This window comes from Hippocampus zosterae, chromosome 19, assembly GCF_025434085.1.
Source record: "Hippocampus zosterae strain Florida chromosome 19, ASM2543408v3, whole genome shotgun sequence".
NCBI classification, from domain to species: Eukaryota; Metazoa; Chordata; class Actinopteri; order Syngnathiformes; family Syngnathidae; genus Hippocampus; species Hippocampus zosterae.
In genome coordinates, this window is record NC_067469.1 from 3,693,443 (window position 1) to 3,720,340 (window position 26,898).

Consider the following 26,898-nt stretch of genomic DNA (forward strand, 5'->3'; position numbering starts at 1 on the left):
GTATGAGTACTTTTGCCACCTGTGCAGATGAAAAGATATTCGAAGTACTGTAGCAAGGTCCAAAGTATCGTGATTTACTGTTGCGCATGCGCAGTTGTCCGTTTTGACCTTTTTTTCCTCGTCGTCTCACACTGGGGATTCCCCAGCGTGACAAAAACGGCTCAGCTCTTCACATGTCGGCTCTTCCCCTTCTCGCCTTGCATTGCTCATATACTCCCCGCCCGGAGGAGCTCGCCCCGCTACCGGATATCTCGACGACACACAGGCCGCTTCACTCTCTTCTCGCGTTCGCGATGTGCGTCGAAACTTTCACAGGCGCTAGCACAACACGTCACAAGCTAGTAACCGAAGCCTTTGGGCAACGTCTTTAGGCGTCCAGTGGCATGAAAGGCACCAGCTCTCGCCCTCGGCTCTTTCCACAAACGGCGGTCTCTTCGTCCTCGGAGCTCCGCTCTCCGGCGGCAGCACCCGCCACCAGCCATTGAATTGTATCCGGAGATTCGTCGCGGACGAACCGGGGAGACCCACGATGGCCAGCGGCGACCATCGCAAAGATGATTTTCTGGAGGAGAGTCGTGTGGACTCGGGTATTAACTCTTACTGTTCCTTACTGAAGTCCGAGGAGCGCAGCACCGAGCTCGGCGGTCCGAGGGACAAGTTTCCAGCCGTGGAAGAGCGCTTGGATTCGGCATATGGGTCGTCGTCACTGACGGTGGAGAGCCTGGCAGAAATAGTCAAGGACATTGGTTTCGACCGCGACGAAGCACCAGCGACAAGCCCCGGACTCTCGGAACAGGAGGAGAACATTATCACATCCATGACAGAAGATGGAGATACGTAAGTGGACGTTTAAAAAAAAGTTTACTGTCGACGCTTACTTGAACCGTTTCACCTTACATTGTTTGTTTTGATGCATTCCATGCAAAACACTGAAATTTTCGAAACACTACATTTATTTGCCAAAGTTTTTATTCCATTAACCGACACCAGTAACTCAAATATACAAATGACAGACGCGAACGAAACCCATTTTTTTGCTCGTATTTGTCTCATTTTTATTCAATCGTGTGACATACAGTAGATCTCCTTGAGGATCGAATGCAACTTATATTTTTATTGTTTCTCCAAAAACCCAAATGCCTAAATTGGCATTACCAGTGAGCTTCCATGGTTTGCAATTCATCCCCAGACTGACTCCATTCATTAGGCCACACCCCTCAAAGGCATACATTCAGCACACACATATACTACATTATGTACTGTACATGTTTTTTTGTAACTCGTTTTTCTTTGTTAAATCCAAACCGACGGTGGTGTACGACTGAAAAATGGCGTTTCAATCAATCTCACTGGGAAACTGATATGGCTGATTTAACTGTTGTACGACTTGAACATTTATCTCCTCTTAAGATTTATCATCTGCCCCTCATTGTAAAATATATCAGCTAAGTGTACCATTTTGCAAGCATGTATGCTGTAAAGAACATTGAGTTTGCCCGCAATGCCGGTATTGTAGGGGGTTTTCATATATTTAGTCGACTTGTCATGCATGCAGACGGATGGCGGTGAGGCTCTTGAGTGAGAAAACAGAAGTGAAAGAGAGAGGCCTGGACTTCCCCACGCGGCACAGACAAAGCATGCGCTGTGAGAGCAGCTTGGCTGTTTTTTTATCCAAGAAACTTGTTCATCAGGATAGCACAGTCCTGGTTCTGTTTTTTTTGTACGATTATTATCAATAGATGATGTAATTCGGCTTTTCCTACAAGATGTTGGCTTGTTCCAGTGTCATTTTGCCACTCTGCACCTTTTTTTTTTAAATTGACCACACTCAGCGTTGTCGTCTCACGAAGGCTTTGTGTGCATGTCATTGGTGTTGCCATGTCAACACTGGGCCTCGATTGACATCGCAGGCTCGGAATTCCACCAGTAAATGAAGTTGCAGAATTGTTTGCCGTGCGCCTGACCTCTTTTTGTTTCCGTCTGATGCTTGTCGGTTATGATGCCTCGCGGTTTCACTCACACGCATTGTCAATATTTGCCAGGGGAAGGAGACGCATACAAACGCACTGCAGCTCACATGCAGACTGTAGTTTTTCCTCTGTGGGATTATTGTTATTATTTTTTTGGGTACTTATTCATTCAATGCTGACTCAAACCAGGAAGACATGTCTTGATTGCAGACATTTGCTGGCATGGCTGACCCACTCGTCTGCGGTCTTTTAAATGTGATGCATTAGCCATGTAATTGGCGTACTTTGTGGAATGCGTTGGATGTGAGCGCTTGTAAAGAGCAACAATTGCTACTCTCCCCCATTATGTGCTGTAATATATCACATTATGAGCAAAACTTTGTTGTTGTTTTTTTTCAGCATTGGTAGCTTTTTATTAATTTGTCCAGGCACCGTTGCTCGATAGAAACGAAAACAAGAGCCCCGTAACTGCAACCAGGCTTTTTGTGTTGTTGTAAAGTTTTAGCTTAGTATTTTTTTACCATTGTGGGAATAAACACTTGTCTTGTCAAGTCTAAATTAAGCTCTCAAACTTGGTTCCATTTCCTGTCTTTTGTACACAACAACGCAACATTTAATTTGCTACAACTTCCCCTTCAGTGTTTGAGGTTACTGTTTTTTTTTTGTGTGCAATTAAATGTTATTTCCCGTCCTTTGTATTTCAAAATGTAAGCTGTTTGTTAAACGTTTGAATGATTAGTGAATGATTTTTTTGCTACTTGTGTAGAATCCTGCACCTGGCCATCATCCACGAAGACACATTCATTGCAAAACAGTTGATCCAACTATTCCCAAAAGAAGTCCTGGACATCCAGAACTATTTGTATCAGGTAAATTCTTTTCACGACAATACTCATTATCGACCCTAGAAACTTGCAGTGGGTGGCTGCTGTGTTAGCATGTGGATTGTGGAAGTTGTTTTTCTTTTTTTGTTAACTATATACTTCCAGAGAACTATTGTTCCTCTTTTATATACAGTCAAGTCCAGCCTCCCTTTGGGACGTCCCCGTAGGCGCTTCCAGTGTTGGCTCACTAGTGACTTTCAGTGGAAACTCCCGTGCTCTTCCTCGGCAGAAAAAGAACCGCGGCAAGCCGCGCGGTGAATTGTTACAAGGCTGCGTGAGTCGTCTGTTGCCTGTAGTTTAAGGCAAAGTGAAAATGGAGCAAAGTGACACAAGTTGTCAGTGGAAACCTCAAAAGAGGCGAAGTTCATGCTCAGCAATGACTCACTTAGTCCTCTTCTCTTACCCCGGTCCCCTTTGCTTGCCTAATTTCCTCTTGGTAGTCATTTGAAGACATTGTAACATTTGCACACAGAAACAAAATTAGCCTGCGTGTTTTTTTTTTTTTTTTTTAAATAGCCACCACCCACGCACGTTGCCTAGTTATGCTGTCTTCGCTGCACCATCTTTCATATTTTTTATATTAGGGTCCCATTGTTTGCACACTTCTCTGAACCATTTCACGATGAATAAGACACAAACTTTCCCTGTAATTCACACGCTGGTCAAACGGCCGCCAGTTTTAATTGAGGAGTACTGCAAACCATGTCCAACGTGTCCTATTGATGACTTGTTTCTGCAGAGTCCTTTGCATCTGGCCACCTACTTGAACCTGACCGACGTCGTCAAGAGTCTGGTGGCCAAAAGCGTTAGCATTGAGCTGCAGGACCGGGACGGAAACACGGCGCTGCACGTGGCCTGCCATCACGGCCTGACCGCGTGTGCCACAGAGATGACCAGTGAAATGTCTGCCAGCAAGCTGGCCCTGGTCCTGGAAACCCAAAACTGGAAAGGTGAGGTACAAACACTCAACTGCTGCAAGGCCTCACCATTCATGTCTGCCGTTGTTTTTGTTTTTTTACTTAACTGCTGATATAGTGCATGCTGATCATCCCGTCACTGTGTACCTTTTTTTAATTATTGTTTTTCTTTTTTTTTATTTTATTTTGGAAAACCACTAAAATGACGTCCCTCATTCAATATCCACATCTCTAACCACAAAAATCCACTCGCAGGTCTTGCCTGTCTTCACTTGGCAGCGCTGAGCAGGCAACACCAGATTCTGAAACTGTTGATGGCAAAGGGCGCAGACCTGAATATCAAGGTTAGTGTAATCACTCTCTCGTTTGCATGCTGCGTGTAGATCTTTTTGGGGTTTTGGTGGTTTGGAGAGTCTCAAAATAAGTATTAGTCACCTATAATGAGCAGGTGATAAATTGGGAACAGTTTTTTTTCACTCCACTTGTGCTGAAAAAAAAAAATTAGAAAAAAATGAGGTAAACAAAGTTGGCGAGTTTTTTATTGGACCCCAGTTTTTTGTTTTTTTTGTGCATACAGCCAACAGAAACCGTTCATTGCTCATTTAAAGGGATGCGAAGATGTAGTTAATATTCTATATTCTGTATTTTGGAATGAAAATCAAAGGTTAATTTGGCTGGTCTGAACAGTGCCGCACAACTCGCTGAGGATCACAATTAGATATTGGATTCTATTCATTTTTTTAATGGAAGGGAGAACAGCGTAGTCTTGAGTTTAAAAGAAGCAACCTCATACCGAGCTATTCTTTCTGCCCTCCCTTCGGTACAGGAGGGAACCAGCGGCAAAACGGCGCTCCATCTCGCTGTGGAGATTCACGACACCACGTCGGTGAAGCTGCTGCTCAACGGTGGCGCCAACGTGGACGCCGCCATGTTCAACGGCTGCACGCCGCTCCATCTCGCCGTAGGGCGGCAAGACACGGCCATCGCCAATCTCCTCTGCCAGTCTGGCGCCGACACCATGCTGCGCAACGTGGAGGACGAGACTGCGTTGGACCTGGCCGATGGCAACAATGATGTAAGACGTCCTAACAACAAGGAGCAAACGATGTCTGAAACCACTGCGGTGTTGCTCTAGCACTACTTTGTGTCTTTCAGATCCTGGCTCTCTTTCCATTTGATGACATTCAGATTTTGGGGAGGTCAGTGGTTGGCGTGAACTTTTGAGCTACTGTACGGCGCTGCATCGCATGCTCATGAAGATCAATCGGGCTGACTGTTGGCAGCAATCTCTCATTAGCAAAACTGTCTTTGAACTGTACTATTTGTAGTACTTTGTGATTGAATCTGTATTTATATGTTCTATAGGCATCATTTAAACTTGGTCTCTGGGATTAAGGCGCCATTCTGATTAACCATCTTTGACTTGAACCCTGGAAATAACAATCCGCTTGATACTCTCCTCTTGACGGTCATGTTTGCATCAGGATAGACATTAAAAATTAGTTCAAAGATCTACCTCTTTCTCATCAACACTTTCAATAGCTGATAATCAAAATTTGAAACGGCTTTTCCCCTGTTTCTAAATTTCACCAGTGCAGAATTTGTTTGGCTGCTTTTTATCAAGCACAGCTTTTTGTTATAAGACTGCATAATTCCACGTGGAGGTGTAATCTGTGATATCACATTTTTTAGAGTTTTTGCTTTACTGATCGGTGTTACAATAATTGCACTGGCCAGATTAGTTGATGACAGTAGTTTCACGCTCATTAATTTTGTAATAAAATGGATTAAAAGATAATTGCATCCTGTCACCTTTGTGCAAATGTGATTCTGTGACAACTGACTGTTTTCGAGACTCATCAACCAAGATGCCGCACAATATCGGCTTAAGGAAGGGCTCACCAACTTGAGCTATAATCAGGTCCATAACACCTAAAAGATAAGAACTCTACACGCCACTCGTCTAAATTTGGGTGTTTATGATATTAAACATGAGACCAGATCGTTTCATTATAAGAGGGTGTGCACACTTGTGCAATCACAACTCGGTCATTTACATCCCATGGAAAGATTTCATTGTTTTTCAATTAAGTTGTTCAAAATATTGGTCGTATCGGTGTTGAATGTTTTGGAATGATTTATCTTGCCTTTTTGTATCACTGGCATTTGAACATCTCTCCGAAGACCTCCACTTGCACCGAACAAAACATGACGTCAGCCTAGAGATGCAATGTTGCAATAACTCATCCGCGATGACAGGGGGCGCTATTTCAACGTAGTTTCATCCTCACCCCCTCAACGTTAAGAAGAAGAGGGCGCATTTCCTGTTGAAGTCAACACATCGGCTTTTCATCCTTAGCAGAAGCTAGCAGGGTAAAGGCAGCTCGTCTCGGAGAAAACACAGCCACCGTTATCTGCGTTTTCCCAGATAACTTTATGCTCCGTTTCGGCTTTTGAGTGTGTCGCCGCCGCTGCGCCAGGTGTCGGGTGGAAAATGCCATCTTTTTCACAAAGGTAATGTTGGACCCGCGAAGCAAACGTTGAAATAAGCGAGGACCGGTCACCGAGGCGAAGTTCAGACCAAGTCCCTCTCCGTTGACGGTCGAAATAAAATACATTTCTTGTGGTCTTTTAGTAACTCGTTGTATTCCTCGGTGCCCCGAGTGATTTATACACTGCTGTGATGTTTGCAATGATGTTAAATTTACCGTGACGTTAGGACGAACCACCCTATGAGATGCTTGTCAAAGGCAATATTTTAACATTTGTTACTCATCTAATTTGGAGAGTAGGTGTTGGTGCTGCAATTTTGCAACAGCGTTGAACGCGCAAGGTTAGACGCCCAGTCTTTCCACACTTGAATCAGAACACGCTTTACCGTAGTTAAAATGAATGTGTTGTCTGTCTTCGTGAGCCAGTCGGTCTTGCGTCTGTTCAAACTTGCTGGCCAACCTGTACACATCATTCCTGCACGCAATTGACTGCTTGTTCAGGTTGAGGTTCTGCTGCAGTGGGCTCCTGGCAGTCCAAGCCACAGGCCAGTCTCGCACAAAGACGTACTGTGTGAGTCAGACATGGCGACCTCACCCCGAGTGGGATCCGATCCCTCTGCCACGGAGGCAAAGAGTCACACCTTCTACTTAAATGGACTCATCCATGCCATCTAATCTGAGCTGGAAAATACTGAATGGAAATTGTATTTCTATTTCAGATGAAAAGCTCTGTAAAATCATATTAATTTATAGAGCACAACCATACCTGCATTCAAAGTGATGTGCATCAGTTATACAAAAAAAAAAAAGCGTTGACACGCCACAGATGTAACGGCCATTTGAAAATGCAACGTATCAGATCAAGAGTTCAAATCTCCATTTTTTTTTCTGGGGTGTGTGAATTTATTTCTCGTTCCAGTTTAACGTTTTTTTTCAACCTTGCACTCACAGCAGTTACCCAGAGGCATGATTTCTTGAAAACTCCAACTCATCCGCAACCTATCGATAATGGATTGCCGGATAGATCTTGGAGGATCCGCTGTTGACATTGTTTTTGCTTCTTTTTGATTGAGAATGTTGCCTTTTTGTGTGATCGCCTTACAGGGTTTGTCCTGCCCTGGTGTTGCTCATCTTCACATCTGTGGTTACCGCGCAAGAAGAGTTCTCCTTACAGGACGACTGGCGTGATGTGTGGCTGTTTCGCTTCCTGGTCAACGTGCTGGGATACTCAACCATAATTATCCCCGGCTACCTCCTTATCCGCTACTTCAAGCGTACCAATTACTTGGACACGGGTGCGGCTCTATTTCTGACGTGCTGTGATCCCTTTTTGCTCTGAGCCGACACCTTATGCTGCGGTACTTCAATTATTTTTCAGGTAGTGGCGTCTTTTATCCGGTCATCAAGGCCTGCGTATTTGGCACGGAAACAAAGTCGGGCCTGCTGGACGACGTGTCCGTCTCATTCAGGAACGAGGGGGATTCGGGCTCGACGCTGGGACAGGCTGGTCGCTTGATCTTTTGTGCTGCTGGACTTCAGGTGAGGATCCTCCCATTATGCACACAAGAATATATATGTACCGGTAAGTTAAAAAAAAACAATCCGGTTAGGATCCTGGGCTTTTTATGCTTCTATTTGCTTGGATACAGGGAGGACTGTTTAATGTTTGTTTTAAGAGGCAGTTTCTTTCGGAGTGCCAGCTTTTGCGGTTCGAACATTTGCCTCCCGCGACATTGCGGCGTCGATACGAATCGGATTCATTCAGTTCCCACCGACCTCGCGCTCATTGTGCTGTTTTGGTGTGCCAGGCGTCATACCTGACATGGGGAGTCCTGCAGGAAAGGGTCATGACCCGATCCTACGGCGCCTCCACTCCAGAGGAGGCGGGCGAGCGCTTCAAGGACTCTCAGTTTTTGGTCTTCATGAACCGCATTTTGGCCCTGACCGTGTCGGGCCTGTGGTGCCTGCTGTTCAAGCAGCCGCGCCACGGCACGCCCATGTACAAGTACTCGTTCGCCTCGCTCTCCAACGTCATGAGCAGCTGGTGCCAGTACGAGGCTCTCAAGTACATCAGCTTCCCCACTCAGGTCCTGGCCAAGGCCTCCAAGGTCATTCCCGTCATGCTCATGGGTAAGATGATTTCCCAGAAGAGCTACGAGTACTGGGAGTACCTGACAGCCGCGCTTATTTCCGTGGGCGTCAGCATGTTCCTGCTGTCCAGCACGGCCGGCAAGCACCCGTCCACCGTCACCACCTTCAGCGGCGTGGTCATCCTGGGGGGCTACATCGTCTTTGACAGCTTCACCTCCAACTGGCAGGACAACCTGTTCAAGTACAAGATGTCGTCCGTCCAAATGATGTTCGGGGTCAACCTGTTCTCTTGCCTCTTCACGGTGGGCTCGCTGCTGGAGCAGGGGGCCTTGTTGGACTCGGTGGCGTTCATGGCGCGTCACTCGGAGTTCGCTTTCCACGCCGTGCTGCTGTCCGTTTGCTCGGCGTGCGGCCAGCTCTTCATCTTCTACACCATCAACCAGTTTGGCGCCGCCGTCTTCACCATCATCATGACGCTGCGGCAGGCCATCGCCATTCTCCTCTCCTGTTTTCTTTACGGCCACGCCGTCACCCTGGTCGGCGGCTTCGGCGTCGCCGTGGTGTTCCTGGCTCTCTTTTTGCGAGTGTACGCACGTAGTCGGATGAAGTCGGGCCGGCGGCAGGTGCAGCCGATGCCGCAGAAGGTGTAGCGCTCGCGGCAAACTAAGGACTGAAACCACGTTTTCTGTGGTGTTTTTTTTTTTTTTTTAAAGGCTCACATCTTCTTTTCGTGTCTGTTATGTACTTAAAGGGATTCTTTTTCTTTATCGTTCGGTGCCTCCAAGCGGTTCATGAGATTCTGTTCCACGGCCTGCCTCTTCCCAGTCACAAGATATTCTCTCCCTCCCACACCACCTGTGGCTGGTGTGGCCAACTGCTAGCTGCTGAGGAAAAAAAAAACAATTCCATAAAAAGTTTAAGAAATTCATCACGTTTCAGGATGAATCTAAAATGCACTGGAACCTTGAGAGGAGAACTTAGTTTGACCCTCTCTAAACTTTTGAGTTCCCACTGTTTAAAAAACATAAGGACTAATTTCTCAGAGTCCAGTCATGGCTCAGCTGTTTTCTGGGTTTGATCATGTGACGTTCACAAACCGAGCCTTGAGCGACGGTGATGTCATTTCCAGTCGACAGCACGGTGGCGAAATCCCCGCCCCCTGAGTTGGATGAAAACCAGGTGGCTGTTTCATCTGAATTTATATTCCCCAAATGTAATATTTATTAGAATGCGATGGCTTCCCCTTAAAATGAAGTCAAAGGTTAGAACTCCCATTTCAGGCTCCCCCTGTAATTCCCCCCCCCCCCCCCCCCGCCCCCGAAAGGTCACCTTTTTGTCACCAGCGTATGTGAGCTTTGTGGACAGAACAGTTAAAAGACTTTATGAAGTTGGCCTTAATTGCGACTGAGTACTGGAACAAGACGATCAATATCATAAAAAAAAAAAACATGTTTGTCTGTCACAGTCGCCAGATGCGCTTCCCATGCGGAGAGCAAGCGGCCTTTTGTTATACCAGGAAACTGCGCATATACTGTACCTTGAACCCACTACGCGGGCACTCAATTGCCAGTTCATTCGAGGTCCAAATACACTTTCACAGTCAAGTTACGGAATTGTCCTGCTCTTGTTTCAAAACGTAATATTGTTGCCCCCCCCGAGTGTATGTGTGCGCACAACTCTGTGCCAATTATGGGCCCTTGACGTGACCAAAAGAGATGCTATGAAGGAGTTCTTTTTGTGCTGCATTGTTTTTAAAGACGCTTTTTTTTAATTGTCTTCCCATCATAGCATCGACTCCGAAGTATGTTCATGTATCTTTAAATTTGTTTCTATCCACCATGTCGGTTGCACTGTGTTCGACCCGCTCCATGACTGATGTGCGTGGACGACCCCCCCATAAACACATTCAAGGGGTAGTACAGTGTAACTTCTGTTACTTATGGTAAGTGGATTGATTAATAATAAAATACTTATTAATATATCATGGTGTTCCCGTTCCTTTAGTTCAACCTTTGATTCAATTTGCTGAGATCACATCAACTCGTTGAACAGGAAATTTACTGTACTTTTCAACAGGCCAGTTTCTATTCAAAAATATTTTGGGTGGTATCTTACCTTTTGTTGAACAGCATAATTACCTGGGGTATATATTTAGCTGCTTGTGGTTGCTTGGAAAGTTGGAGGGGGAAAAAAAAAGCTGACATTTGACAATGACATATAACAGTAACTGTGAAATTGATATCCTGGAAGTGTGACGATTGTGTTTTTTTCCCTCCTTTTTTTAGACATATAATCCCGCCCTTTGGCTGACTCACAAACCTCATTGAGTATTATGATTCACCTCGCATCAACCTGAAGCCTGCGTTTTGACTGTCATATGTAGGATCTCGCTCGCTGTCCTCTTTTGTCACTCACATAGCTGGAGCAAGGACGGAGTCACCTGCCATAACGTTGAACATCTCTTCCAGAGTTTCAAGTCATACAGCAGCCGTATGACCGCAAAGGTCACCAAAAGGTACGTCACAGACCACTGGTGAAACACTGAGTAACACCCCACATACACACCATATTTGCAGATTGGTGGGTGGTGAGCATTGTCACATGTTTCCACAGGTTTAATGTTTGCATAATGCCGTAGGATGAGCTGCACTGTATTTTACAGTAGGTAGTGGCTAGGTCGCGTTTGAGTGACCTTTCTTCAGTTACTGAATATTCCATGTGGGAATCCCCCAAAAAATCTCATCTGCTTGACCCATTCAATGGCGAGGTTCATAATTTTGGCATTGGCTCAAAATCGGCTTTGTGAAGCATTTGTAGAAGGAAAAAAAAGGGCATTGGTGTGCTTTCTTGACCAAGTTCCCTCTCTACGTTGACAACTAAAATATGTACATGGACACACTCCCCGAGAGGTTGTACACTATTGAGAAAATGCAAAACGAGCAACGTTTTAGCAGATTGTAACATGCCATTTCAAATGCCAAGTTGTCCATTAAAAATAATGCTGTATTGACACCAAGTCATCGTACAGACCAAAACGACTCCAAATCTTGGGCAAGTGTCACCACTTTGCTCCCAGTTTAAATCTCAAAATGCACCTTTCCCAGTTGCCAATTTAAAAATGAAAATAAAAGCATTCAAGTGAAGCAACCTTCAAACACTGCTTTCACTTTTAGTACAAGTTGCCCCCCTAGTGGCTAGTAGAGGGACAGCACACGTTGTGTGATGTCACCGGAACTGAAGAGCCTGAGCCAGACTTGAGTTCAGTATTGCATGTTTATTTTTTGCAAAACAATACTCGAATACAGACAAGCCTGGACTCAGGCAAAGGAATCTTAGTCAGTCCTCTCTCTCCATGCAGCGTGCAGTGTTGCCGATGATCAGAACTCACCCAAACTTTCACCAGATCCTACAATGGAATGTACCATTCCCATGTTCACTCCCACATTTAAAACTCAGTGCAACAGGGTACTTGATAAAACAAAATGTGCGGTCACCACCAACTTTACAGAAAAAAAAAAAATACCCAAACTGCTTCTCTTCAAAAAGGAGGGTCTTGCAAATAAATGCTCTTCAAGAGCAACACTGGTCCACCAAAACGACATGAATATTTGTTTTAAAGTTACTGCAGTTTAAAGGATGAACAATAGAAACGTGAGACCGAGTGAGATAAATGTGGAGCGGGGTGTTTAATCAACTTCTTCCATGCGTGAAGTGTCATCCTCGCCGTCGCCTTCTAGTGGAGGAATTTCGTCTGGGGCGGCTGCGGAAGTGGCCTCCTCGATGGGGACGTCGTCATCGTCGATACCTAAGGGACAAAAATGGAGAAATAACAGATTACAATCCTGCTTCACGCACCAGTGGTGAGCCCTCATCAATTAATTGATCTAAAAATTCACCAACATCAATGTGAACGTCTGAAGTTTTCTTTTGCAATCGAATTATTCAAGTTGAATCACATTGTAGCAGCTCAAGGTTCCTGTACGGCGTCTGCAAAATCCGAGTGGTTCTTTGACGCAACCCCCACTCTGGGCTTTCTTACCAAGTCCGAGTTTGATCATTCTGTAGATGCGGTTGGAGTGGGTCTGGGGGTCATCCAGGGAGAAGCCGGAGGACAGCAGGGCGGTTTCGAACAGCAGGATGACCAGGTCCTTGACGGCCTTGTCGTTCTTGTCCGCCTCTGCCTTCTGTCGCAGGGTCTCCACGATGGGGTGGTCGGGGTTGATCTCCAGGTGCTTCTTGGCCATCATGTAGCCCATGGTGGAGTTGTCCCTGAGAGCCTGGGCCTTCATGATCCTCTCCATGTTGGCCGTCCAGCCGTACGTGCTGGTCACGATGCAGCAGGGCGACGACACCAGGCGGTTGGAAACGGTCACCTGCGCGGGAGGATAACGGCACATCAGGCGTGCGGTTACAGAAGGCAAACCCGAGGAGGGTAAGTAGCATGCCACTCAAAAAAATGGTTTTCATATTCACTGACGCAAAACCAAACATTTTCAAACCAGGCAATGTTAAATGACATTCACGAGTTAGGTTGTCAAAATGCATTTGAAACTATTCAAAACTCTGCGGGATGGACTCACCAGAGTACAAGTAATGTTCAACTAAGGCACCTGTTGTAACGACACAACTACGGTTGGGGTGGGGGGGGAAGTCCAAATGCTTTGGCATTGATGCAAAGTTGTCGTAATTCCGCCTACCTTCTCCACTTTCTTGTCCAGGATCTCCTTCATGAGCTTGCAGAGGTTCTCAAACTTGGCCTTGTCCTCCTCCATCTTTTTCTTCTCATCTTCATCCTCGGGGAGCTCCAGGCCCTCCTTGGTGACGGAGACCAGGCTCTTGCCGTCAAATTCCTTAAGCTGCTGCACACAGTACTCGTCGATGGGCTCAGTCATGTACAGGACCTCGAAGCCGCGCTTGCGAACGCGCTCCACGAAAGCGGAGTTGGCCACCTGGTCCTTGCTCTCACCTTGGGATAAAGATTACATTTGAGGGTAAGTTAATAAAAATGAGAGCGATACTTCAGAATAAGAGCTTGTAAAGCCAAGCTGAAGGCTGACCGGTGATGTAGTAGATTGACTTCTGGTTGTCCTTCATGCGGGTGAGGTATTCTGTGAGGGAGGTGGTCTCGTCTCCGGACTGGGAGCTGTGGTAGCGGAGCAACTCGGACAGCTTCTTGCGATTTTGGGAATCCTCATGGATGCCCAGCTTGAGACAAATGGGAAATTTTTGTCAAAAACCTCACACGATTTATACCAATTGGACAAAAGCTTTTGACAAATTACCTTGATGTTCTTGGAGAAGCCTTCATAGAACTTCTTGTAGTTCTCCTTGTCCTCAGCCAGTTCCGCGAAGAGCTCGAGGCACTTCTTCACGATGTTCTTGCGGATGACCTTCAGGATCTTGCTTTGCTGCAGCATTTCTCTGGAGATGTTGAGGGGCAGGTCCTCAGAGTCCACCACGCCACGGACAAAGTCTGGGGGAACCACAAATCGCATTACCGTCAGAACATCAGAAACGGAGCGGCCCGGCAGACCCCCGCGACGCTCGGCCGAAGCGTAATCTTACTCAGGTACTCTGGGATGAGCTCTTCGCAGTTGTCCATGATGAAAACTCTCCTGACGTACAGCTTGATGTTGTTCTTCTTTTTCTTGTTCTCAAAGAGGTCAAAAGGTGCACGGCGAGGGATGAAGAGCAAGGCGCGGAACTCCAGCTGGCCCTCCACAGAGAAGTGCTGCGACGAGGTGACGAGGAACACTTGATCTCCAAATCTCATGCAAGGCAACCCGTGAAATCTAATTGGCCTTTGCCGAATTACCTTCACAGCCAGGTGATCCTCCCAGTCATTGGTCAGACTCTTGTAGAACTCTCCGTACTCCTCATTAGTGATGTCGTCGGGGTTTCTGGTCCAGATGGGCTTGGTCTTGTTCAGCTCCTCCTGGTCAATGTACTTCTCCTTGATCTTCTTTTTCTTCTTCTTGTCCTTGTCTTTGGAGTCGTCATCGTCATCCTCGTTGACGTCTTCGATCTTGGGCATGTCCTCGCCGTCCTCTTTGTCTTCCTTGTCCTCGGCCTTCTCCTCCTCTGCCTCGTCGTCGCTGATCTCCTTGTCGCGCTCCTTCTCCACCTACGTGCCACATTAGCCGATGAGGTTTAGAGTGAGGCGTTGCACAATATGCAGCACACAAGCCAGCGATACTTACAAAGAGAGTGATGGGGTAGCCAATGAACTGGGAGTGCTTCTTCACAATTTCCTTGACTCTCTTCTCCTCAATGTACTCCGTCTGGTCGTCTTTCAAATGCAGGATGATCTTTGTTCCACGGCCAATTGGCTCTCCTGCGGAGAGTTACGCAACCATGAATGCACAGTGTTCCAACAGGCTGTCAAAAGCAAACAACCGCGGGCTTCAGGTCAGCAGGGTTTGGACAACCTACCACTGTCGACGGCGACTGTGAAGGAGCCACCAGCAGAGGATTCCCAGGCGTATTGCTCATCGTCATTGTGTTTTGTGATGACGACCACTTTTTCAGCGACGAGGTAGGCGGAGTAGAAGCCCACGCCAAACTGACCGATCATGGAGATGTCAGCTCCAGCCTGAAAGAAAAAAAAAAATTGAAGTTACAAAAAAATTTGAGTATCGATAGACTGCGTCGATTTCATACTAAGGCACTGCCGCCCATTGGAACCTCACACTATGATAAACAGTGGAACTAATTTCTCTCAATCACATTCTAGCGCCCTGATGCTTCGAGACTGAAAAATTCTCACACACACAGCATTTTACCTGCAGGGCCTCCATGAAGGCCTTTGTGCCAGACTTGGCGATGGTTCCCAGGTTGTTGATCAGGTCAGCCTTGGTCATGCCAATGCCGGTGTCGATGATGGTGAGGGTGCGATCAACTTTGTTGGGAATGATGTCAATCTTCAGATCCTTGCCGCTGTCCATCTTGGTTGGGTCAGTCAAGCTTTCATAGCGGATTTTGTCCAAAGCCTGATTGATTAAAACGGCACCATGAATGAAACCAGAACTAACTAAACTCTGACCTCAAGACCTGTGAGACTTACATCAGAGGCATTAGAGATCAACTCCCTGAGGAAGATCTCCTTGTTGGAATAGAAAGTGTTGATAATCAGGGACATCAACTGAGCAATCTCTGCCTGGAAGGCAAAGGTCTCAATCTCTTGCATTTCTTCAGGCATCTGCACAATAAAGGTAGAGTGTTAAACTGAATTCAGTTTATTTGCAGCAATACAGAGGTGTGGCCATTTGACCAATACCCAAAACAAACACTTTCGGTTTTAGGAAAGACGGCAAGCTTTTTTTCCTAAAACAATTTAATGTGTCCCGGAAATGCGTTTAAAAGAAAAAAAAGCGAGTAAACCCGCTTTAGTTTTAAAGAGAATCGCCCTCGTGCTGCTCCAGATGACGGAAGTCGCCCTCTACCAACATGGCGCCCAAACACTTAGACAATGGCTGCGGAAAGCACGTGCTTACGGAGAATAACGACCAACGTAACATTTTATTCATAGAAATCATACAACGTGGGCCCAAATTTTTGGTCACACATTATACTCAAACTTGAGCGGGCATATTTAACCAGAAGCAAAACAAAGGATCACAAGAGTGTGGCCGACACATAAGACACGTTTTTTTTAACTACCACGATAGCATCGAGATGTTCGTTAAATTCAACACAGCATGACTTGAAAGACTGACTATTGTCACAAACAATCTGTTGACGGTGTAACAAAAAATATATACAAAAGTATAATCGTGATTAAGAATTTAACGCTCAATTCCATTACGACCTTGTCTGAAATAAACGGAGCGAACATTAGCTAAATATCGACGTTCACCACCCCACCTGCTTTTATGTAACCAATACTCGACCCAACGCCTTGATCTGCAGTGCTGCATCCTTAACACAATCTGACAATGGGTCAAAAACGCTCAACAAACCTTACGTGACAGCATGCTGCGAATATGTGATAGATTTTAAGACAGAAATAAGACTTAGCAGACAAATTGATGCTCAGGGTACCGTCGTGACTCAGGGTACTCGCATCACATTGGTACGAAAAACATCGCATAACCAAGAAATAATGATGCTTCACCAACAACGACCGAGCGAGGGAAGGGTGCCCACCAACCAACCTTGTCTGTTGCGTTGGAATTTCTTGAATAAAATGCAAACAAGTGAGAGTCCCCCTCTGCTCTTTGACTGGAGGAAAAAGGAAAAAGGGACCTGCTTTCAATAGACCAGAATTTTTATACGCGCAAGTTTCGACTGGGTGCAAGTCATATCCATCCGCGGTGCACTGTGTACCAATGAATCCGTACTGGCTTCCTTCCACAGTATGGTCAGAAATATGACTTTAGCTGTTCTGCTCACAGTAAAAGTTTCGGGCCATTTCATTGATTATAGATGACACTTCTTTAAACTTGCATTCAAAATAATATCAAATGAACTGACAGAAATAGACATATGACTGGTGACGTTTTAAACCCCCCGCCCCAAATAAAGGATAGTGTTGTCAGTACTCCTACATCCCGTTGACATGTGATTTAATAGCTACTATCAAAGTATATGCACTTTGAATTACACTAATATTGTAATAATAAGCATATTCAGTACAGCTACATGTAACCTTGGAGTTTAAACTGCAACTACGTAGTCATAAGCGTTGAATGAGTGCTGCCATCTTGTGGCATCATTGATGATTCGCTTTCGAGGTCGATTGTATAGGGACGAACTAGTCCTCAAATATTGTCGACGAACATGATCGAAACAAAAATCTTTTAATTGTCACAAGGCATGTGTTTAAAGTTAATGTGTCATAACGTTGTTAATATCATGTTAAATCGATAAAACACCAGGGCCTTTTTAATCGGACGCAGGGATACTGGAAATGAAGAGGGTGTGCTTCGCTTCTTCTCGCACTTTCTACAACCAAAAAAAAAAAAAAAAGAAACGCACCAGAGCGACGTCACATGGTTGTCAACTGCAGCCATCGTCGCACGGCTGTCATTGAACAACACAAAAACTATGGCAACCTTTTTGTGATGTTTATAACGACACTGTTCGGGATACGGAAACTATAAAATTGTGTTGACTGCGAGAATAGATGAACCACACATAAAAGTATTTTCTGCTTCATTAACACTAACATAAATGCCATATATTGTATGAGATACGTGGTCGCATGAATCCTGAACATTTTAAGACATGACATGTTTAATGTTTATTTAGATTCAAATTGAGTTAGTTTCGACATGAATCTGCATATTTGTTACGTTCAACTTGTACTCGCAAATTGGAATTTCCACATCTTTCTCAGGGAACAACGCTGTCATTATTAATGTGTGTGTGTATATGTATGTCTGTATATATATACTCACGATTCAATCAAATTTGGTTCTCACTGTGCACAATTCGCGTGGAGGCGATAACAAAACAAAAATTGTTTTGCAGCAGTAAAGGGCGGACATATGAGACATTCATATGTGACGTAATTCTTTAATGATTGTTTATGAAAACTACGTCTGATCTTTGTTTGGATGAGAACATGTGAACTCAGTGTGCAGCCAAGAATTATGAGGTGAAAGCATACGATTATGTTTGTGGTTGACTTTCCAGGCGGCATCCATGTTGATTTTTTGACAACGTCGATCAATCCAATGACGTCAAATGCATCCTCGAGTCAATACTTCCGGGGTAAGTGGCGCACATGTCGTTCAAGCATAAACGCTAAAGCTTTTCCAATATATATTTATTAAGTAACCATTAATGGACGGGTATTGCGGTTGACCCTTTATTTTACAGGAAAATGTACAAACATCACCGAGTACGACATATTATAGTAATAAAATATTTATTAGCATACATGCTAGGTTTCCACATCCAATCTGTTTTCTGCTGAGTGTTGAACGAAACCATTGTAGCTCCGTCCGCCGGCCACATCCCGGAACTATAACCTCTCGCTGCTCCATTGCTTCAACCTCGGCGTTTGCGTCTGTGTAGCAGCGGGCCGGCAGCTAGCTGTTGTGCTAATCCAACACCAGCAGCTTTTGAAAGCCGTTTGCACTTTAAAGAACAGTTTTGGCTCTGGTACATCCAGACAAGGAATATTTCGGGGTGGGTGTATATGTATATTGTCTTTTAATGCGCTATTTCTTTCGCTAGACTGTTAGCGTTTATTAGCTGATGATAGCTTAGCATAGTTTAGCCGTGCCGGGTAACAGCGTGGTTAATGGCCGTAACATTTTATTCTCGACGTTTTCGTCGTTATGACTACTATAGTAAGAAATAAGCGACACAACTTCTGTTTTCACCCAAACACCGCAGTTTGACCCATAGGTACTGGTCTATTTCCTTAGCACGATTGCCAACCGTTAGCAGGGTGTTGATTCTGGAATCGTTCAACGACGATAGCCAACGCTAAAGTTACAGTTTACAATGCGGGGAAATTGGGATCTCCCTTTATTAAAGCACTAGGTATTCGCTTTGACACTCTGAAGCTAGTCTGTGTTAGATATTCAGAGTAAAACATAATGCGTGTTTGTCACTATTCCACATCAGGTCAGTCCAATTTAGACCCACGATGTCCTTTCCTCCACATTTAAACCGGCCACTATTACCCCCTCCTGGGATACCCCCTCAGTATGCTGGTTTCCCTGCAGGTAAGGCTCCAAATAATTCACATGCTCTAATTCATGCAGTGTTTAAGTGTGGCCATACATGTTTTTTACATTTTAAACAATTTCTAAAACGCAGTAGACTCCGTATGTGTTGCTATTGCTCTGACTTCTGTGGTGTACTCGAGATGACCAACATGGCCCAATTGTATGTGTGTCTGCCTCTTAAATTGAACAACGTGACTGGAAAAAATTACAGTATTTTCATGAATATTAAATACAGATGAGTAATGCACAGCTTTTTCATTTGCAGGAGCTCCGATGATCCCGGTCCACATGGGCATCATGGCCCCTAATCCTGTAATAGTGTCGTCTCTGCCTGTGGTCAGCAAACCTCCAGTCCATAGGAAGGATGCTCTCCTCAGAGCCAAAGATGACGAGGCTGGCCCCACCACCACAGTGTTTGTGGGCAACATATCTGATAAAGCCTCAGATATGCTCATCCGGCAGCTGCTCGCGGTGAGGGGCTAGGTTATATGAGGGTCTGGTATACATTTACTAATTATTAAGAACGGTGCCTTACCACCAATTTAAATGCTCATATTTGATGGTCTGAATTATTGTTCTTTGGGGAGTTTGAAACTCATTTGTTCTGGGGGTCTTGTTGTGCCCTTCTTACAGAAGTGTGGAATAGTTCTGAGCTGGAAAAGAGTTCAAGGAGCCTCGGGCAAGTTACAAGGTGAACCATAATGAAAAGCTGTTGATTTATAAGAACTATATAGTTTTATAGAACCCTCACATTGCGTGACATTTGTAAACCGCCATTTTTCAAAATTCTGGTGTCTAGATTTTCGTCTAGAAAAAGAAAAATGTCGGTCAAATGGGACTTTGTAAATATTCTCATGTTTGTCTATTGTGCCAGCGTTTGGTTTTTGTGAGTACAAAGAGCCGGACTCCACTCTACGAGCTCTGCGGCTGCTTCATGACATGCACATTGGGGACAAAAGCCTTCTTGTGAGAGTGGATCCTAAAACTGAAGCACAGCTGGATGAGTGGAAGGCCAAGAAGAAGAGCGCTAATGGGGTAGGACATTTTGTTTTCTTAGTAATCTTGGTCTTCAACGTTATGCTTGTTTCTTTTTTTTTAGACGTTGTTTTCTGTATGAGCAGAAAGTGGACTCGGAGAATGGAAACGATCAAGAGGAGGTTCTGGATGAGGAGACCAAAAAGAAGGATCAGGTCGTCAAAGGTGCCATTGATGGATTAATGCGGGAATATGCTGACGAGCTCAGCGCGCCTTGTCAGGATGAAGAGTCCTTGCGGCGAAAAAGAAAAAAGGACAAAAAAGATGAGGTATGACAAGTCGGTTTCGAAGAGTTGTGCCCGTAAACAAGTGGCAAGAAATGACGCATGTCAATCCCACAGGATGACTTGAACACAATCGATATGGAGGATGACAAGAGAGACCTGATTACCAGAGAGATTAGTAAATTTCGAGACACTCACAAGGTAAAATCACCCTTTTGATCCTCTCGTTGACATTACAGGTTTTTGGACAGCAGCTGATCACGTAGTTCACTCCTGTAGCTTGCACACTCGGCAACAGTTGATACATTGTACCGACATTAGGACCGCACCATGAATTGGGTAGCATTAAAGTACACATTGCGATAAATTTGCTCCACACCTTGTGCACTATTTGATCTTTCATGTCCGAGTCTCACCTCAAACGAATTGTGTATTGAACCTATTTAGGTGTGACAAATATTTTTGCATTTATCGCACACGCACGCACACACATACAATGCATGGAGACGATGAAAAGTTACTTAAAAGCTAATCTATTGATTAAACCCCACCATTATGATAGTGATCATATGGTGACTAAAGCAAGATGAATCTCAGAGCTTTGGAAAAAGTTGCGAGGATAGGATGTAAGTATGAGCCTTCCTTTACTTTCTACATCAACTGGGCGCCCCCCTCTTGAGGACTCGCAGAGGGGCAACTGCACTGCACTTCGGCCTGTTTGACCCGCGTCCTTGCCAACTCTGACCAATCCGCGCCCGTTAGCGGTGCACCGGAAAGCCGAAGAGTGCGTGAGCCTTTACGAGTCTTCTGTAAGCCGTTGTTCTAAATGATGATGGTTCTGTTTAAAGCACAAACCTTTGTCAATAACCGCTGCCGTAACCGTGGCCATCTTAAGTATGATGCATAAGTACGGGGTAATGAGAGAGGGGGGTGCCCTCTTCACAGCAGCTCGGTGGTCTGAAGACTCTAAAGGTACGTGCCTCTGCATGTGGTGATGTCTGGAGGTCTTGTTTTCATCTCGTTGTCTTTCACTGTTTGGCTCGCTCTGCCTTAGTCTTAATATACTGAGCTTGACACGTTGCGAGCGTTCTACTGGAAAGCAGACAAAATCTCAGTCTTTACATTCTGGGAGGGCGAAGGGAGTGACATTTGTTCTTATTTCTAATTTTAGCATTCTGCTAAATCAAATGCTCCAACCAGGAAAATTGGACAGAAACTGTTACACCTTTTTTTTACTGAAGTGTAGAAAGTACTGTATTGGTAAGGTGTTCAAATTGAGAAGAGGCAATGTAATTCATTGAAATGCATCTCCTGATGAATAAATCACAATGGGAAGGTTTACAATTGTGTTGAATGAAATGGTTGTTTACTGCGACATGTCAGTATCGGCTATAAGTAAGAGTAATTTCCCATGCTCGACACTTCCATTGACTTAGTTTGAAGCACGACTTCCATTCGCGTGTAGGTCACTTTTTGACTGACTACGGAAACTCATTTTTCCCTGACTTGGATCGTTGTTCCTGTATGTTAGGGTACGGTAAGTGCAAGACAGTAACAGTCAACTGATGTGACATCACTAAAAGAATAACGACTATCCATCTATTTTGTGCACTTTACGCCAGTTATTTTTGTCTAGCAACGCATTAGACCCAAGGCTTGTCCGTCCCAGTTTTTTCAGCATGATTGTGTGTCAGCTTGTCCAGCATTTTTACTTTCTTCCTTTTTTCAAAGATGTTCCCATCCAAAAAGCCTTGTGTGTAATGCTCTCAAAGGCAGAGTTGATGTGTGTGTGTGTATGTGTGCGCGTGCGCCTTGGGTCGCCAGGATCCGCCGTAGACTTCTGAAGGGGGTAAGACAAGCTTCTACAATACTTTTGATTTACCTGTTCAAATTGTTCCTGATGTTTTTGCCAGAATGCCAATGTACTCACTGAAATAAAAAAAAAGTTGTTTTTTTTTTGTTTTGTTGATGATGCTCAAACAAACCTCAAACCCATAACGTGTTTCCCTTGTATACCGTGTGACCTGCTTTCCTCCCAGGCCTAACTTAAAAGGCTTATAGGGGCAGCGAAGGGCTGAGTCCATAGTTCATCACCTGTAAGTCCCAAACAACAAGTTCAAGCAAAGACTGACAAATTGCATTGTCTCTTGCGGCGCCTTTTTTTTTTTCCCTTTGTCGTTTCTCGTATGATTTTTCCAGTTACATCTTCACTATACTTGACTGTCTGTAGCCCAAGTAAGCTTGAGGACTTGTAGCCGTTGCATGGACGAGTGAGAGCATATGAAAAGCTCCTCGTCTTGCCACTGAAGCAAGTTGAGTGCAAAAGTTGGCCTCGCTCCATGCCGTCCGTCCACTGAACCTCTTGTGTGTTTTCCTCCGACAGAAACGTGAGGAGGAGAAGGACAAGCGGGAGAAGGAGCGTCTGGAGTTTGAGCGGGAGAAGCGCGAGCGGGAAAAGGAGCGCGAGCGCGAAAGGGAGCGAAGAGACCGCGAGAAGGAGAAGGAGCGCGAGAGGGAACGCGAGAAGGACAGGGAACGAGAGCGCGAACGGGACCGAGACAAAGACCGCGAGCGCCGGACCAGAGAGCGAGACTGGGAGAGGGACAGAAGTCGAGACAAGAGCATTGCCCGCAGCCGCTCCAGGTAAAGACAAAAAAAATCACTTCTATATAATTCATGGATGCTGGAATGTTGTGATAGACATTATTTTTACAGTATACCGCTTCTATGCAAACAAGTGCGGCACTTCTTTTTTTGCCACAGGGAGAAAAGCCGAGAGCGAGAGAAAAAACGAGACCAAGACGATGAGGAGGAGGTGCATGAACGCAGGAGGCTGGAGAGGAAGCTCCGAGACAAAGAAGCAGCCTATCAGGAGGTAGGAGTGGACTCGTAGGAGCGCTTTTGTTTGACTTTGGTGGCGGTGTGGTTCATCTCGCCTCCTTTTGACAACAGCGCTTAAAAAACTGGGAGCTCAGGGAGAGGAAGAAAGCGCGGGATTATGCCAAAGATGTCGAGAGGGAAGAGGAGCGCCGACGAGAGATGGTGAGAGAGATTTTGTTACTCGGCTCTGCCTAAATCAACTGAAAATGTCCACTTACCTCTTTCTTCTTCCCTCCTTGCAACACCCATTTAGCGGTTATACCCCACTGGGATACTTTGGATTCCTGGTTGTTCAGCTGTGTCCAAATGTGGTTGTGTGATGACGGTTTGGTAGAATTTCTGGGGTTCTTAAAAAAAAAAAAAAAAAAAAAAGGAGCGATACTAACCTTTCTAATCACAGGTAACAATGATATAGCAGCTAGCCTGTCGTTCTGCGGCTCAAGGAGCTAACGTACGTCTTCATTCACCTTGTCAAACAGATGAGACTGATTTGAGTTGTTTCGAGATGACTCTTGTTGCATTCCAAAGTCCTTGTTTCACAAAAAATTGTGAAGACAAATGCCGACAGAGGGTTCTTTCAAGAACGTGGCAATGGGAACCAACTTGCTAATTAAGGAAATAAACGTCTGCTCCGTCATCCGTGTTCATACTCAATCGTCTCGACAACTGGTGAAACAATTAAGTTAGTCTTTTGTGTTTGCTCTTTTCCCACAGAAAACTTAGTTGGACATTCTTCTCCTTTCACATTCTTTGCACCATCATCCCAGAAAGTGCATTGTTGTAATTGTTGGCAGAAATCTCGTGTCTCGATGTGTTGACGTCGCACGCTCTGATTTAAGGCCTACTATTCTTTTCCAGCATTATATTGCGCTGTAGTTAAGAATGGCTGTAAGGTGTTCCCATTTCATTTCTGTGTCAGGTAAAGGAAGGCAAACGGCTAAAAGGCTTCCTGGAAGACTACGACGATGACAGAGATGACCCTAAATACTACAGGTAGGAGGCACGAAAGCCAGTGTAGGTCGTCACATCACCCGTAAGCCCAATTTGGCTGTATTTTTACAGTGCATTGTCCAGGTGACACCATTTTGATCTGAATTGGGTTCGATGACCTGCAGAGTAAGTCGGCTATTTTGGGGCAGACAAAGTGCAAGACTAAAACCAACGGACCGTACTGCCTTTGTATACCTAAACACGCAAAAGAGGTCATTATAGATATCTACCTGAACAATTTTTTTTAATTTTTTCTTTGATCATGACAATGGCCCATATTTACAGTCTGGTGGCAGACGGGTTGGGGTGTGGGGGAACCTTGCAGCCATTGTTCTGATGTGCGTCATTGCTCGTTGCGGCCACTAGGGGCAGTGCACTGCAGAAGCGCCTTCGAGACAGGGAGAAGGAGGCGGAGGCGGATGAGCGTGACAGGAAGAGAGAGAAGGAGGAGCTGGAGAAAATCAGACAGAGGCTGCTAGACGAGGGACATCCAGACCCAGACTCGGAGCTACGCAGGGTAAATGCTGATCTCATGACAGCATCATTCGTGTGTGTGTGTGTGTGTGTGAGAGTGAGTGAATGTGGATGCGAGCGCGCGTGAGCGCTGTCTCTGTGAAGGTCACGTCATCATTCCTTGCACGTTGATTCATGTCCATGATTTTCACCTCTGTCGCATCCTATTGGTCAAGATGGAGGAGGAAGAGGAGGAGCGACTGAGACGACCTCCCATCGTCCAAGAGCCGGAGCCCGAGGAGCCACGGGAGCAGCGCCATAGGGCTTCACGGGTCCACCGAGGGGACCGCCGTGAACAAAGAGGGGACCACAGGGAGAACCACAGTGGCCACCAAGACAGACCGGAGCATCGTCCTCACGGCGCCCACTCGGAGGATGAGGAGGTCGAGGAGGGCGAAGACAACTATTACGACGAAGAGGACAATCCTGAAGTGAAACCCTGCCTCAAGCCCACCATGAGGCCCATCACGGCGGCGCCGTCCGTGTCGTCGGCGAGCGGCAACGCGTCGCCCGACACGCCCGGCAACGAGTCGCCGTGCGGCATCATCATCCCACATGAGAACTCGCCCCCCAACAAGCTGCCTGACGATGAGAACAGACCCAAGATCGGCCTGAGCCTCAAACTTGGTGAGTGCATTTTACTACATTCAGAAATAGGCGTGGAACGTTGAAAGAATTGTCAAAAATAGATATTTGTGTTAAGTACACTAAACATGGACCAGAGGACATAACGGAGAGTATTGCCTCTGGAGCTTCGAAAGACAATTTCAGACGAGCATGTTAAAGATAAAGGCTATAAGACCACCTCCAGGCAAACTTGGGTGTTCCTGTGCCTCCAGTCGCACATCTTATTCAGACGTTTCAGGAAGACAACTTTGACCAAGTGAACGTTTCAGAGATGAACCCTTAACGCAGGTGCGAGCGGCAGTCCCAGTCAGCCCAGTGCAGGCAAGAGGAAGAAGCTGCCCGTCGACAGCGTCTTTGGCAAGTTCGACGACGAGGAAGCAGACGAGCAGCCGCGCAAGAGGAAGCTCGTGCCTCTGGACTACGACGACGACAAGAGCCTGGGGGCGGACGGGGCCAAGGGCCCGAACTCGGAGGAGAAGCGCAAACACATCAAGAGCCTCATCGAAAAGATTCCCACGGCCAAGCCCGATCTGTTCTCTTACCCTCTGGATTGGTCCATGGTGGACACGGTAAGCAGTACTTGGTTAGTATTTGTACTCGGACGGGATGGGGACGCCGGTCACGTGACACCGCTTCTTCTGGATTTCTCCGCAGGCGTTAATGGAACGGCACGTGCGGCCGTGGATCAATAAAAAGATCATCGAGTACATCGGAGAGGAAGAGCCCACATTAGTGGACTTTGTCTGCTCCAAGGTATCAATCTCGTCCTTGGTCGCTTACCCCCACGCCTGTGGCACGGCTGCACTCACACTTGTCTCCGCAGGTGATGGCTCACGGCACCCCGCAGGGCATCTTGGATGATGTCGCTATGGTGAGTCATTGACACGAGCTGATATTTTTTTTTCCCCCCACCGCCGTCACGCGACTCTTATCTACTGTATAGTGCGTTTGCCATTTTGTTGGGCTATGTGATTTTATGCGCCAACAAATTGCTTCACATTAATATTTATTTTATTTTTGTAGGTTCTTGATGAAGAGGCTGAAGTCTTCATTGTAAAGATGTGGAGGTTGCTCATCTATGAAACGGAAGCCAAGAAGATTGGTCTGGTAAAATAAAAGAAATGGCGTTCTTCGTTATAATGTATAATAGATTGAGGAGAGCTTGGTCATGGCCCTTGCAACTTGTCCTTAGCTGCCGCGTCACCATTTTCGTTGTAAATAATGTCACTCTCGGGTAAAATAATTTCCTGAAAAGGACCATTTGCTTGTTTTTAATCAAAGTACTTGAACTTCTTGTTGGTGGGGAGCTAATTGAGAAAGGTTGCCTTCAACGTGTCGTTTGAATGTGGGTTGCTTCATTTGTGTGCACACCTGCAATGACGGCTTGGTGGGGGGGCCATGTCATTAATTTCATCATTTCAGCCAAAATACATTTGTTAAAAGCTCGACAGGAAAATTTTACAGTTAATGATCTCCATTGTGTTTTGTATTGGTGACCATTTCAATAAAACATTTTTGTTTTATACTTTTCTTCTGGTTGACTGTAAAACTTGGCGATACTTAAATGTGTTGAAGCTAGGAAATGAAGATGCT

At 45.6% G+C, this 26,898-nt stretch overlaps 4 protein-coding genes across 4 annotated transcripts; 3 read left to right on the plus strand and 1 right to left on the minus strand.

Moving 5' to 3' along the window:
- The first annotated feature begins 165 nt into the window (after positions 1 to 165).
- On the plus strand, positions 166 to 5,569 carry nfkbie (nuclear factor of kappa light polypeptide gene enhancer in B-cells inhibitor, epsilon). Its single transcript, XM_052052469.1, has 6 exons — positions 166 to 837; positions 2,737 to 2,839; positions 3,594 to 3,804; positions 4,027 to 4,115; positions 4,598 to 4,846; positions 4,927 to 5,569. The coding sequence occupies exons 1-6, from the start codon at positions 530 to 532 to the stop codon at positions 4,993 to 4,995; spliced, it is 1,029 nt and encodes a 342-aa protein (XP_051908429.1). The 5' UTR covers positions 166 to 529; the 3' UTR covers positions 4,996 to 5,569.
- A 501-nt stretch (positions 5,570 to 6,070) lies between these two features.
- slc35b2 (solute carrier family 35 member B2) lies at positions 6,071 to 10,335 on the plus strand. Its single transcript, XM_052052462.1, has 4 exons — positions 6,071 to 6,285; positions 7,368 to 7,558; positions 7,642 to 7,802; positions 8,072 to 10,335. The coding sequence occupies exons 1-4, from the start codon at positions 6,266 to 6,268 to the stop codon at positions 9,002 to 9,004; spliced, it is 1,305 nt and encodes a 434-aa protein (XP_051908422.1). The 5' UTR covers positions 6,071 to 6,265; the 3' UTR covers positions 9,005 to 10,335.
- Positions 10,336 to 11,608: 1,273 nt separating this feature from the next.
- Positions 11,609 to 16,676, minus strand: hsp90ab1 (heat shock protein 90, alpha (cytosolic), class B member 1). Its single transcript, XM_052052428.1, has 12 exons — positions 16,508 to 16,676; positions 15,418 to 15,552; positions 15,137 to 15,343; positions 14,787 to 14,946; positions 14,555 to 14,688; positions 14,170 to 14,478; positions 13,920 to 14,085; positions 13,637 to 13,827; positions 13,412 to 13,559; positions 13,052 to 13,320; positions 12,394 to 12,727; positions 11,609 to 12,159 (listed from the first exon to the last, which is right to left on the minus strand). The coding sequence occupies exons 2-12, from the start codon at positions 15,550 to 15,552 to the stop codon at positions 12,041 to 12,043; spliced, it is 2,172 nt and encodes a 723-aa protein (XP_051908388.1). The 5' UTR covers positions 16,508 to 16,676; the 3' UTR covers positions 11,609 to 12,040.
- A 1,576-nt stretch (positions 16,677 to 18,252) lies between these two features.
- rbm25b (RNA binding motif protein 25b) lies at positions 18,253 to 26,830 on the plus strand. The gene is made up of 17 exons (XM_052052422.1): positions 18,253 to 18,488; positions 18,933 to 19,033; positions 19,302 to 19,507; positions 19,670 to 19,727; positions 19,911 to 20,071; positions 20,158 to 20,340; positions 20,413 to 20,496; positions 22,679 to 22,938; positions 23,059 to 23,170; positions 23,248 to 23,337; positions 24,095 to 24,168; positions 24,532 to 24,682; positions 24,855 to 25,305; positions 25,594 to 25,874; positions 25,960 to 26,058; positions 26,129 to 26,176; positions 26,329 to 26,830. Exons 2-17 carry the CDS (start codon positions 18,955 to 18,957, stop codon positions 26,419 to 26,421), a joined length of 2,430 nt encoding a protein of 809 aa, XP_051908382.1. The 5' UTR covers positions 18,253 to 18,488; positions 18,933 to 18,954; the 3' UTR covers positions 26,422 to 26,830.
- Positions 26,831 to 26,898: the final 68 nt, after the last annotated feature.

Coding starts and splice junctions, on each gene's coding strand:
- rbm25b (XM_052052422.1), top strand. CDS start 18,955: ATGTCCTTTCCTCCACATTTAAACCGGCCACTATTACCCCCTCCTGGG. Junction 19,034..19,301: donor GTATGCTGGTTTCCCTGCAG/GTAAGGCTCCAA, acceptor TTTCATTTGCAG/GAGCTCCGATGATCCCGGTC. Junction 19,508..19,669: donor TCATCCGGCAGCTGCTCGCG/GTGAGGGGCTAG, acceptor CCCTTCTTACAG/AAGTGTGGAATAGTTCTGAG.
- slc35b2 (XM_052052462.1), top strand. CDS start 6,266: ATGCCATCTTTTTCACAAAG. Junction 7,559..7,641: donor TACCAATTACTTGGACACGG/GTGCGGCTCTAT, acceptor ATTATTTTTCAG/GTAGTGGCGTCTTTTATCCG. Junction 7,803..8,071: donor TTTGTGCTGCTGGACTTCAG/GTGAGGATCCTC, acceptor TTGGTGTGCCAG/GCGTCATACCTGACATGGGG.
- hsp90ab1 (XM_052052428.1), bottom strand. CDS start 15,552: ATGCCTGAAGAAATGCAAGAGATTGAGACCTTTGCCTTCCAGGCAGAG. Junction 15,344..15,417: donor TGATCTCTAATGCCTCTGAT/GTAAGTCTCACA, acceptor TTAATCAATCAG/GCTTTGGACAAAATCCGCTA. Junction 12,160..12,393: donor AATGATCAAACTCGGACTTG/GTAAGAAAGCCC, acceptor TTTGTCCCTTAG/GTATCGACGATGACGACGTC.
- nfkbie (XM_052052469.1), top strand. CDS start 530: ATGGCCAGCGGCGACCATCGCAAAGATGATTTTCTGGAGGAGAGTCGT. Junction 4,116..4,597: donor GCGCAGACCTGAATATCAAG/GTTAGTGTAATC, acceptor CCTTCGGTACAG/GAGGGAACCAGCGGCAAAAC. Junction 4,847..4,926: donor TGGCCGATGGCAACAATGAT/GTAAGACGTCCT, acceptor TGTGTCTTTCAG/ATCCTGGCTCTCTTTCCATT.